The 12,355-nt window shown below is 32.8% G+C and overlaps 2 protein-coding genes across 3 annotated transcripts in view; one reads left to right on the top strand and one right to left on the bottom strand.

Moving 5' to 3' along the window:
* The window catches only part of LOC108771363 (protein FAM13A), a 36,305-nt gene extending 32,280 nt beyond the window's left edge, over window positions 1–4,025 (top strand). For both annotated transcript variants that reach the window (XM_018536630.1, XM_018536631.1), the window contains exons 6-11: window positions 758–899; window positions 1,235–1,468; window positions 1,814–2,023; window positions 2,321–2,971; window positions 3,058–3,293; window positions 3,789–4,025. In XM_018536630.1, coding sequence (XP_018392132.1) covers window positions 758–899; window positions 1,235–1,468; window positions 1,814–2,023; window positions 2,321–2,971; window positions 3,058–3,293; window positions 3,789–4,002 — 1,687 coding nt within the window. In that variant the 3' untranslated portion in view covers window positions 4,003–4,025. The remainder of the gene's footprint in view (window positions 1–757; window positions 900–1,234; window positions 1,469–1,813; window positions 2,024–2,320; window positions 2,972–3,057; window positions 3,294–3,788) is intronic.
* Window positions 4,026–7,889: 3,864 nt separating this feature from the next.
* On the bottom strand, window positions 7,890–12,212 carry LOC108783601 (uncharacterized). The gene is made up of 11 exons (XM_018552202.1): window positions 12,114–12,212; window positions 11,903–11,983; window positions 11,187–11,465; window positions 10,925–11,124; window positions 10,469–10,841; window positions 9,749–10,118; window positions 9,298–9,583; window positions 8,794–9,228; window positions 8,630–8,733; window positions 8,272–8,404; window positions 7,890–8,194 (listed from the first exon to the last, which is right to left on the bottom strand). The coding sequence occupies exons 1-11, from the start codon at window positions 12,145–12,147 to the stop codon at window positions 7,949–7,951; spliced, it is 2,541 nt and encodes an 846-aa protein (XP_018407704.1). The 5' UTR covers window positions 12,148–12,212; the 3' UTR covers window positions 7,890–7,948.
* Between the last annotated feature and the right edge of the window lie 143 nt (window positions 12,213–12,355).

Genomic DNA, 12,355 nt, shown 5'->3' with positions numbered 1-12,355 from the left:
AAGGACTCACTGCAACTTCGATTTAAATTAATATTTGTAGACTTTCTTTTTTATTTTGAAGCTCTAAAATTTTGAAAAACTACATAAGTTGTAATGTCAAAAAATTTTGTATCGTTACGTTATAAAATAAAATTGGCTGTTTTCTTTTTTTCGTGCATGGAGCAAGCGAAATTTCGATTAGAGAGAGATTGATGTGAGTGTTCTAAAGTTAATTTGATCTTATTAATAGTGTGAATTTTGATGTCACTAAACATTATGCTTCAATAAACTAAATGTCTTGAATTGGATTGAATTATTATTTATTAATGAAATCAATTTCATAATTTATGTAAATTTCATCGTATATATACGCTTAGGTGTTACAATTTTCTCCAAAACATTTACTGTTTATTTTAAATGTCATGTTAATTATGTCGTGTTAATTATAAAATGTAATAGCCTGTTACGTGTAATAACTGTACGAGCGTTTTGCACGGTGCGGTGAAAGATTACTGATAAATTATTCCGAATTTCATTCAGTTTTGATTTCTCTCATTCGCGTTATTAAATTGACTTTACTGTCAACAATAAATATTGAATACGAATTTACATACAAGAATTATCGCGTTGCAGAAATAAAATGTCCATTCGCTAAGTTTTTATATTATTTGAATTTTATGAACACTTTTGCGAGTACTGTTCGTCTTTACTAGCATTACGGCGAATTTAGAAAAAAGAATATAGAATATATATAGAATGCCACGACTGTGTCTTTCAGGAGTAACAGTGAAGAACGTGTTCTTGATAGTCCCACCGACGTCGCAGATACTATCAGACGTGTGAGCAGCCACGAAGATTTCAATAGCCAGGAACATTTGCATATTTTATCGCAACTCGGCCCAGACATGGGTCATGGCGTGGTGAGTATATAATCGCAATAATTGAAGTTTGGCTCTCAAAATATGATATTTTTATTAATTCTTATATAATTATTAAAAATTTATCTACTCTTTATATATAATTCTACAGTATAAAAGTTTTTTAATAGAATTAGTTATCTATTAATAAACGATATTTTATCTCGTATCAAAAGTTTAATCATTGCATAATACATTATTTATTTCATTTTACATATTAATAGAAGTATTTTTTGGAATATAATAAATTAATATTTTAAGAATATATTACACAATTTTATTATAAGCAAAATGCAAACTTTTGATTGCTAATCAATTTGTAATTTCACGTAACACAGAGATGTGGCGGATTACCGCTTCATGAGAGAACCAACGTTTCGCCAGTATCGAAGAAATCGTCGTCGGTGCCGTCACCGTGCGAGGTAGTTGTAGCGACTGAAAAATATGACTGCGACGCCGAAAAATTAAGAAATAGCGAACGCTTTAGCAGAAGCCTTACCCCGAGAGGCAGAAGACAAGCACGCAGAAGAAGAGTGCATAGAATTCCAGACACTGACCCGAGTTCTAGCAAGGTAAATAAAATCCTTCAATATTTTTATCACAGAGAAACATTAATTAATTTTTAGTCACGTATATAATATTTATGTAGTGTTAAAAAGTTAATTTTAATTGAAATTTAATTCTAGCAAAATAGATTCCTATACTTCATGAAAGTTACGAAAATTAATATAATTAAATTTTGATCTAATCACGAAATTCGCAAATTATATATGTGACATCTTTAATAGTAATAAAACTTTATAGATATTAAAGTGATAAATAATATTGCGAATTGCGATGCTTAAAATAGTTACATAATATGTTATATATCACAAATTATATTTGAGAAAGAAAAATAAAAAATTTTATTTCTTTAGGAAAACGAAGAGGAATCTGAAAATATGTACATCTCCAATGTGTCACCGAGTCCTAATAGTCATAATGGCTCGCCAGCTCAAAGCTTCTTGGAGATGTTGAGCAGTGGACCGAGCAGATCACCTTCACCAGCTCGTCCACCCACCGTCGATCATGAGGACCTAAATAATCCCAGTCTGACTAATTGGGGCTTTCAACATTTGGAAGGAAATGTAAATATCTAAATTAATTAAAAATAAAAATTGGAAATCATATAATGATAATTATTAAGAAATTATATTGCACAAAATTATAAACAATTAAGTGTAATTATATATATATATTTATATATTATATATACGTATATATATCTAAAAATCAAGAATTATATGAAAAAAGATGATATGATATGAGAAAATTATATAGAAATATGCAAAAAAATCGTATAAATTTATCAAGATTTTTATCAAAAAATTAATGTTTAAATTTTTACTTTTGTATTAATTATATGTATCAAATGGAATTTGCAGGAAGAAGCTGCAGACGCTCGAGTGGAGGCTATGCTCTCACCAAGAAACTCGTTGTTGCTCCCTAGGAGATTTTACTCCGAAGAGGAAATACAACCAAACACGCTTAGTGCATCGGAAATGGGACTAAAAAATCTTGCGAAGCACATTAACGGCCTGAAGAAAAAAATCAAAAAATATGAGGATGAATTTGAGGAAAACTTCGGCTATCGACCGAGTCATTCTGACAAAATGAGCAATCGCGACATCAAACGGTTGTGCACGGAGCTCAATAAGCTTCGGAAAGAACATAAATTACTGAAGGAAGATCCAATAGGTGCGCTTCTAGCCAATGCCAACAATCGACTGAATACTACTGGCAGTCCTACAAATAATAATAATGGTCACGAGAAATCTCAAACAGTATCGATAGAGGAAGTGATCAAGGAAGCGGAGAAAAAACTTAGCGAGAAGCGTATCAAATACAATCGGCCCGATAACATGGACGAACTCAATTATGATCAATTATTAGACGAAAAGACGGCCGTGCAGAAAGCATTGCTCCACATCGAGAATACTTTCGGTAGACCAGTCTCTAAAGAAGATAGAGCGGTTGTTCGACCATTATACGACAGATATAGAACTTTAAAGAGACTGCTCATTAGAGCGGGCGCGGTAAGAACAATTAATTGTTGTTAACTAAGGGTAATTTAAAACATATTTTTGAAGAAAAGTGACAATGTGTTCTGTGTATGTTGTAGAGCAAAAACAAGGACAGCGTTACGGAATTGGCCACGATCCTAGAGCATGAAACGATGGATTTTACGTCATCGAATCTTCCAGGAAATTCTGTGGAGACTGATAGAAGAGCCAGCGAGCCTGATATGTCACATCGAGGCATCTTGGACTGTATCGATCCCGTAGATCAATTGCCAACTGACAGCGATAGTCAGCATAGCAGTAGCGATGCCGGTGAAGGTCTTCACGCTCTTCCTCAGTAAGTTTAGGTTAAGAGATTATATATAATACAAAATTGCCAAATGTAAATATATAATATATATATAAGAAAATATCAAATTAATATTTTTTTAATACATATTTTTTTTAGCCTCTGTTTACGTACAACTGTAAACCTTCTCTGCAATCTGGGTCTTTTTGCACAAACGAAATTTTATTCTGAAATTTCTCCAAAATAAAGAAAAAATTTGGTTTCTTCTCTTAAAATATTTTATTAAAAACTATTTGATGTAATAGAGATGTTGAAAAATAATCCTGAATTTTTCCATATTTTTGAAAATCCAGAACAGCAAATTAACAGATTGTAAACGGGAAGAAAAATAGAATTATAAACGGAGAATTTATACTTATGCTCTCAGAAAAGATATATAAAATAAAAAAAACATTAAAGACTATTTTTAATTAAAAAACAACATTTAACTGAAACTGAAATTTGTCAACAATTTTTATTAAACATCATCTCTTCTTTTTACAGAGAAGAATTACTGACGCAACAACGGGCTACTCGAGAAGAGAAAAAGCGGCTTCGTAGAGCATTGAAGGAATTAGAAGCGCAATTTGAAGTTCGAGCTGGTCGCCGTATGCAACGCGAGGATCGTGGACCGCAAGTCACTACCATATATGAATCCTATAAACAAGCAAAAGCGAAATTGAGACTGATTGATGCCCTCATAGCTAAAAAGGCTTGACGTAGTATTTAATTCACGAATAACGAAGAACTGATTTGAAACAACATTGTTAAAACTTTTAAGTAATCTTAAAATTTAAGAAGATACACAGCTGTCGCATCACATTTATTACCGTTTGCAATTCCAGCATTATGCAATAATGATTTAAAAGGCCTGAAGAAAAGCAATATCTGTCTGAAGCATAAAGAATACTACCTGTAACGCAAGGAGAATTTATCACATAGAATCAAAAGATTTCGAGAACAAAAACATGAATAATGCATTCTAGTATAGAATTTACTGTTTTCATAAAATTGTGCATGCCGTATATCTTCTTATGACGTTTTCTTCCGACCGAAGATTCCGTTTGCGTTATAACGCTGGGAAAATAATACCGAATATTTTCAATGTTTGAAGTAATGCATCCTTTTTACAACATTGTTTTTGATCAACATCAATATGTTGAAAGTGCGCATAAATGAACAACTTATAGTGAGCAATAGTATGTCTACAGAATAAAAGCGTAGTATCATGGTAGTATATTTGAACTTTTTAAGCGCTAATAATTCTTCAACTTAAACTGATTATTACGACATAATATAAAGTAATTAAGATTCCGCCTGACGCGCGCGATCAGGTAGTGAATCGGTTGCGCTCAGATTTATATCATCGAATAAATTTCGATGATATAATCGCGCGTATCTTGTTCATCAGTTCATTTTGTATTTAACATATTCATTTACAATGGAAGATTTCCATTTAATTGTCCTCCATTCATTTCACTGTATATGCAGCATTAAGATACATTTTTGACGCTAATGAGAAACCTGATGCTTATTTTGATACATTTACAGTTTATGAAATTGATTAGTTACAAAATGTAAAAAATGTACTTATATTTTATATGTATATATATATATTTGTTGCAAAGATTTCTAAACTTGTTTGTACTTAAAGTATCAAGTTTTATAGCGGTTAACGAAGAAGAGATATCGAACGAAGTTCCAACTTGTCATTTTGAATCGTTAAAACAAATCAAGATTTTTTCGACAAATATATAATGATGTATATCATACGATTGCGAGAAACGTGTCAGAGAGCACATTTATTTTACAGTAAAATATATAATTTTATTTTTCTAATATTTACATTTCGAAGAAATGGGATTCTTTTTTTAATTTCATCATTGAGAGAAGTGTTTAGTTTTTATTGCTCGTAAAGGATATTTTAATTTTTCTCACTGACGATAAACTTACTGACGATTATTGTAAGATCAATAAGACTTGAAAAAGAAAAGATGGGAGAGAGCGCGGGTATCCATATAATGATTAACGTGGTTATGATAGACCCGATATTTATTTTATCATCTTAAATAAATCGCTGAACTTTAATGCTGAAAGAGTAAAGAACGAATCTGTGGGGGTTATACTCGTAATATAAGTACCTTGTAAGAGATATCACATGTTGTAATATTGTAGAGTACTATAAAATGTTACGATCTTAATAACGTATTAAAAGAGAAAGAAAAAAAATATTCAACTAAGAGAAGCTCGTTGATTTTTGCGTTTATATTTTTGTACAAGTACGATTTTAAGGCCGTTCGCAATGTATACACACACAACCGACTAGGGACTACTATCGTAAAAACGCCTTAAAATTCCACTTGGATCGATTTTTTCACATAGAATCTCGAGAATCAAGGGTGCTAATGGCTTGAGTTCTACTGTATGCCGACTAATATGAAAGAAATGCTTTGAGAATTTTACTGACGATAAGTTTCAATTGCGCCGAAGGGGTTTTTTTCTCATTTTACCACGACACAATGACGAAATCAGCCACCATTTCAGATTCGAAAGTTCTGATATGTAATCGAGACACAAAGGCCGCGGTGGTTTTAACTTTTTTGATGTTGAGCAGGAAACGAAAATTGATGAATGATTTGCTGTTCTCGTATTCCTGCAGGCAAAAATTAATATTTTCGAAAATAATTATGTACCGACTGGCAGCGAAGCCAGTCGCGGACACGTAAATGCGAAATGCGTATTTGTTCTAATTGATAAAAATAAGTGAAAAAAAAAAGAATAAGACAATTTTTTAGACCAAAGCATTTTTTAGTCTGTGATATAATGAGAGATATATTTGCGTTAAGATGGGAGAATGTGTGTGTGGAATACTTGGTTCCGTTTCTGTTCTCTTTTTCTTTTCGTGAAAACAATTTTATAGAGGACCGGGATAAAGGGAGATGATTTTTCCGCCGTTTTCTTTGTAAGAAATGATTGAAGTCGGCGATATCTTCAAAAGATCTTACAACAATGACTATATAGCATGAAGCAGAGTCCTTTTTGAAAGAACGGTTGGAGACAGAGTAATCATAGAGATAGTACAAGAAGAAGTGAGAAAATAGATTTTTTTATAAACATACCAATAATTGGACTAAATATATGAAAATAAATATTATTCAAATATAAATATTGAAATATAAAAAATTCAAAAAGAATATATCACTTTGTTAATTGGACAATCCTTGAAATTAAGTTTTATCTGTTTCCATTTAATTACTCCATTATATGATGTGTAACAACAAAATGTGCGATAGTAGGAGCACTTTATCGCCGTGACGAGGTCATTTTCCGCGTTCGTCAGGATATTATTGTCCTCCATCCGTACTGCCAAAAGGACTGCGCTGTTCACGAGAGAAAATTCTGTATTTGATGCCCACAGGAATGTTTTTATTTCTCGCGGGTGCATCTAAGCCGCGCCCCTCCACTAGTAAGAAAGAGAGAGAGCAAATTAGTATTATCGTAGATCTAAGATAACATTTTATATTAACGTTAACTAAGATACATTTTGTAGTGGATAGTATCCTTTAACGCATAAGAATAGATCGCGTGATTATGTGTAGACGCTTTTAAATGAAGGGAGAGAGAGAGAGAGAGAGAGAGATAAGCAGGAATACTTCAGGAAAGAAGTCGGAATACAGAGGGAAGCAAAAATCAATTTTATTTAGCGAAGCTAAGAGACAAGCTATTGATTACACGAATCATTTAATTAGTAATAAAAAGAAAGAACGCTAGATACGCCATGCGGATCACACGAACATATCTAGAGAGATTAGAATCGTACGACAGAAAGAAACGAAAAAAAAGCATAGAAAAAGAAATCAGTAGCGTAACATTCAATTTCTCTTGGATATCGTCGTACGTTACGTAGCTGCAACTGACAAAATTACAATCGACCGTGGAAGCCGCGATGACGATGAATCCGTCTCTAGCAGAAATCCTAAGAAAACCACCTTCGGCGTTTATACACACATGTTGATTCTGTATATACATATATATAAATATATTATATGTATAGAGGTATACATATATACACAAACATAACATACACACAAGGCGGAGAGCTGCGTATACATGAATTACATACAACCGTAACACGCATACGAACGAATAATACACATTATTATGGGGTAGTAGACAGAATTGAATAAAAATGGAATATGATCTGCTGAAAATGTTCGTTCTTTTTTATCGCCCTAAAGAAGAAAAAAGTAAAAATTCCTTCTAACGTTCCACGTTCGAATTCTCCATTCTCGTATTTCCCTAAATATTTCATCCTTATTGTTTATTATAGGAGTACGTTTCGTTTTAACTCATGTTGTGTGTTTTCTATCAAATATTAAATAAGTCAAGGACAAGCGATGTTTACAAGCATTGTGAACGAGAAAACGGAACACGCCTTAAATGTTAAATAAGGATAAAATAATACATATAGAGACACTTGGGGAAAATCCGAACGTGCCCTTGAATATGTCTTTCGTATTATGGAAAAAAAAAGTTAGTACCCTCTATCCTCTCTGCGATTCGGAAATACTCAAATTCCGCTATATCAATGTGTAGGCAGTTTGGTAAAAATAATTCCAATTTTATTCCATTTTCTTGCTCTTTTATCGTGACTCGATGTGATGTTACGACACGAGCTGCAATTGCTTATGAAAAGTTTGAATCTGCCGTAATAACGCAGCCAACTGCATAGAAGCGGGCGGCTCTCGTGTGGCATTGAAAATTTTTCTTCGACCGAAAATCTGCGATTTTTCAGGTATAATAGACATGGGAAAAGAATCTTTGCTGGATCCCTTGGTTGACTCGGTCGCGATGCAAACCAGACTATTTCTTTCGTGCAACGTCTTCATTTGCTGTTTCAGCGTCATTACCTGTTTTTGCATTGTCATTGAAAACAATGTATGCATGATTGCAGAATATATGAATATTATTCAATAGTGATTCTTACTTCTTTATAGAGACTGATAACGGCGTTGATTTCTTCTTCCTTGACATTGAGTTCCTTCTCTAGAGCTGACAATTCCTTCGCTAAAGATTTATCGTTAGACTTGTCCACTTCTGATTGCAATCTTTCATATTTTCTGTAAAGAACGTAATTAATAAATGTCTATCGAAATTATTTTTGAAGGACTCCACACTGTGAAATTCGAGTCTCAGCGAAATGAGTTAGTTTTCACTATGTTCAGATTCTCATCCAAGTGCCACTGAGCTATCATTTTATCTTTAACAATCGGTGAACAACATTATTTTACCAGAACCCAATATAGGATTAATACGGAAATCTTTGATAGAACCAACACACTCACGTGTTCATCTCTTCAAATTGATCGTGAAGATTAATTAGAACGTTACGTATCTCCTTGGAATTGTGCGAATCAGGAATACGTATTTTATAATCGCCGATATTACCCTACGGCATCAACATGTCATAATATACTTTTAAAGCAAAAACTGCTAAAATGCAATTTACCTTTAACGATATCCCCGAAATTCCTTGCTGAATTTTAGGACTCGCCGAAGTGTTGCTTTTGCTCACAGTGGAAGAAGATTGCTGTTTAGTCTTATTATTGCAATACTCAACTTTCTCTTTGCAAAGCTGTTTAGATACATCATTTTCTTTTTCAGAAATAATTTCTGCATCCGCGAACGTCTTTGGCATACGGCCACTTTGCGTCTTTCCCACGTGTAAATTAAACACGGACGATCTTTTATCTCGACCGAGGTTCTCTCTGCTGTTAAATTTAAGCATTCCAATCATTTGCGAGCTTACGTTGGAGACCGATCCCTCGTAGTTCATCTGGTCCAGAAGAACCGATATCGGCCTCATGCCTCTGCTGACTTTGCGGATCAGTAACGGGGCGACATCGCTTGCTATCGGCTGTCTCGTCTTCATCACGCTCAATACCTACGTTTTTATAGAAGGACGTTTTTTTTTAAATAACCCGCTGTTTTTTGCTGAGTTTCGCCGGCTCACTTGTTGAATATTCAATCCGAGATTGTGACTTGGAGTCACCGAAGTTCCTACCACGAATGGAATATTTCGGAAGTTAAATCTGCTGAAGTACGATCTGCTCGAGCGTTTTAACTTCGACGCTAAAGTCGGCATCTCGTAGTTGGGCGTGAATAACGGATCATCGTATCTGTTGAAAACTCGCTTGCACTGCTGCGTTTCATCCTGTGCTGGTGGACTAAGATTGTTGGAATGGATCAGCTTTTCTGATTTATCTTGTTCTTTTTTTTGCGTGATCTCAGGCTTTATTCTATGAGAAAAAAAGTTCAAATAGGTAATGACGATGGAAATTTTGAGAATAATAATAATAATTATATAATAGGGTAACAGAAATATAAATATAATTATGATCACTACCTAGGATAATTATGATAACGTAGTATATAGCACCTTTACTATATTATGATGCAATTACTTTGAAAATGTGTTGCTTTGATAATTTAACTGAAGACAATGATCCTGTTTATTTTTCTTATCATGGGATTGACATTCCTGATTGACATTTTCAGAATGTTTATCTTTTGGACTGAACACTGCCTCTTGAATCTTCTTCAGATTTTCCTTGTTCTCAGAAAGATGCGGTTTTTTTTCGTACTTAGCTCCATCATCTTTAGAGTGCTTACTAGACACCCCAAAATTGTTATTCTTTAATTTAGTATTATGAAAAATTTCCACGACATCATTAGACTTTTTCACATGCTTTGGTTGATTAGACAATGATTGATGGATTGGTTGAGGAGCGTTTGATGAGCGACTGATGAGAGGTTGATGATTAACGACAAGACCTGTTTCAAAAATTATCACAAATAACAGAGTCATTTGCCTCTAATGATAACACGATATAATTCTAAATATATATACAGAGACAGATTTTACGCAAATTCGATTCCATGCAGCACAAAGAATCAATCATGTAATTTTTCCTCAAAAAGCAGAAACGAAAATTTTCTATAGGATCTGTACATATATAATATATATAAATTTTCACTTTTCACATTTCTGCTTTAAAGAAAAAGTTACATGACCGATACCCAGATTTCCAAGGGATGTCCTAAGATGTCCAGAAAACGTTCTATAGCGTAAGGACGTTCCTAGGACATCCTTAGGATAAAATGTGCTGTGTGAGATTTTTCACCTTTATGCCGGCGCCTCTTCGCTTCTTTTCTACCAATAAAACCCGTGTCTCTGGTAGTAACTGTGCTCTTGGAAATGGAACTTCGTAACTTCGTCTTCCTCTTTCGCGCTTTAGGCAACGCGCTGTCCACCCTGCACACGGAGTTCTTTTCGCTTCTCCCTGTTCTCGATCTACTTTTAATCAATCGTCTGGCTTTTGTGGCATTCGACGTGTTCGAATTCAATCCTGGATTTATGGCACCTTCAACTTTTTCGACACCTGGCCTCACAGAGTACGGTATTGCGCGGAGATAATCCTCGTCGTCCGCTCTCAATGTCATTCTCTCGAGGGACATATTCGACGGAAAGTAATAGCTTTCATATTCTTTACCCGCCTATTTGTATTATCGAACTCGTAAGTATAAAAAATATGTACTTAAAATACACATATTTGTAAAACATATATATAATCTCGTACGTCTTCTTCGATGTTCTGGGTTGGTATTGTTATAAAATGAGAAAGTCTTTTATTTAATTGAGTTCTTGGTGTAACTGTAACATTCAATAATCTTTTCTGATTTCCTTCCATTAAGCTCTCTGATCTCTCAATAATGTCATCATCGTTGATGCTTTTTCTAGATGAAAATTGTGCAGACTTTGGACTCAAATTGAATGCATCTACAGAAATATAGATATTAAAATATATAAACTAATTTTTTAATTTTAGAAAAATTTTTTACCAAAATTTTCTTCAGTCTTTAATTCAATATTATTAATCCTTTGATGGATGTTACAGTTTGTAGTTCTATTAGCATCCATAATGTTGCTGTTATAGTCATTATGTTCAAATAAAGACTTTGAATCTAAATTATCTAATGACATTATTGACGAAATGTCAGAAACTTCTTTATTTCTTTTTTTTTCCGTTTGAGCTTTCCGACAAACATCCATCATACAATTTAACTCTGATTTTAACGTGAAGCATTTTGTCTCCGCTTTGTCCAATTCCAGTCCGATCCCTATATGAAATTATAGTGACTGGTATTATTCAAATTATTTTTTATATCAAATAATTATAAATTGAAAAACTATAAAAGTGCAGATAATTGTTGTATATAAATTTCATCTTATTATGTACTATATTATGTATAAGTTATTAATCCCTCAAATTAAATTTGTAATAATATCTTAATGTAAACTTATGTACAATATATATAACAAATTAAAATTTGTATGCACTCTCATATAGCCTTTCAATTTGTAAAATTTTAACTTTCAACTTCAAAAGTTGTTTAACAATTGTATATATTTTTTATATGACATTTTCGAAAAATCTAAAATTTATTAGAAAAACTGTTGAGAAGTTTGGAACTAATTTCAACGTAGCATTAACAGACAAAAATAAATATAATATAATGTTAATATATATTTAAAAAATTTGGTTTTTATACGATACTGTTTAATGCAATGTTTGGCCTGCTTTCTGATTCGTCTACTTTGCATGATTGCATTTCGGATTGACTTTTCAGAGATATTTCTGAAAGAAAAAAATATGACAATATATAAATATTAAAAAAAATTAGTTATCAAGTATGGGATTCCACTGTTTTTTTTAAATGTTTATCTATCAAGATTTTATTATTCATTTATTAAAATTAAATGATTACCAAAAGTTTCACTTATCTCGTCTTGTACGTTCATGTTGGTTACATAAAATTTTTCTTAACTTTCATAATTCCTCGCTCGTGTAATTTAATATACAATAAAATTTCACATACATTATTCAAAATTTACGTAAGATTACACTGCTATTATGGTTTCTAAAATAATTTATCTCTCGCAATACATACATACAAAATATACGTACAAAATTAGAAAAATAATACGTAGGTTACAGTTACACAACACG

Source organism: Cyphomyrmex costatus, unplaced genomic scaffold, assembly GCF_001594065.2.
Source record: "Cyphomyrmex costatus isolate MS0001 unplaced genomic scaffold, Ccosl1.0 scaffold157, whole genome shotgun sequence".
Lineage (NCBI taxonomy): Eukaryota > Metazoa > Arthropoda > Insecta > Hymenoptera > Formicidae > Cyphomyrmex > Cyphomyrmex costatus.
Note: the sequence above shows the minus strand (reverse complement) of the source record. Positions and strands in the feature narration are given on the sequence as shown.

Bases quoted from the DNA above. Each gene is read 5' to 3' on its own strand.
- LOC108783601 (XM_018552202.1), bottom strand. From the start codon at position 12,147: ATGAACGTACAAGACGAGATAAGTGAAACTTTTG. The intron at 11,984-12,113 runs GTAATCATTTAA...TTTTTCTTTCAG, and splicing joins CGAGATAAGTGAAACTTTTG to AAATATCTCTGAAAAGTCAA. The intron at 9,584-9,748 runs GTAATTGCATCA...TTTTTCTCATAG, and splicing joins CAAAGCAACACATTTTCAAA to AATAAAGCCTGAGATCACGC.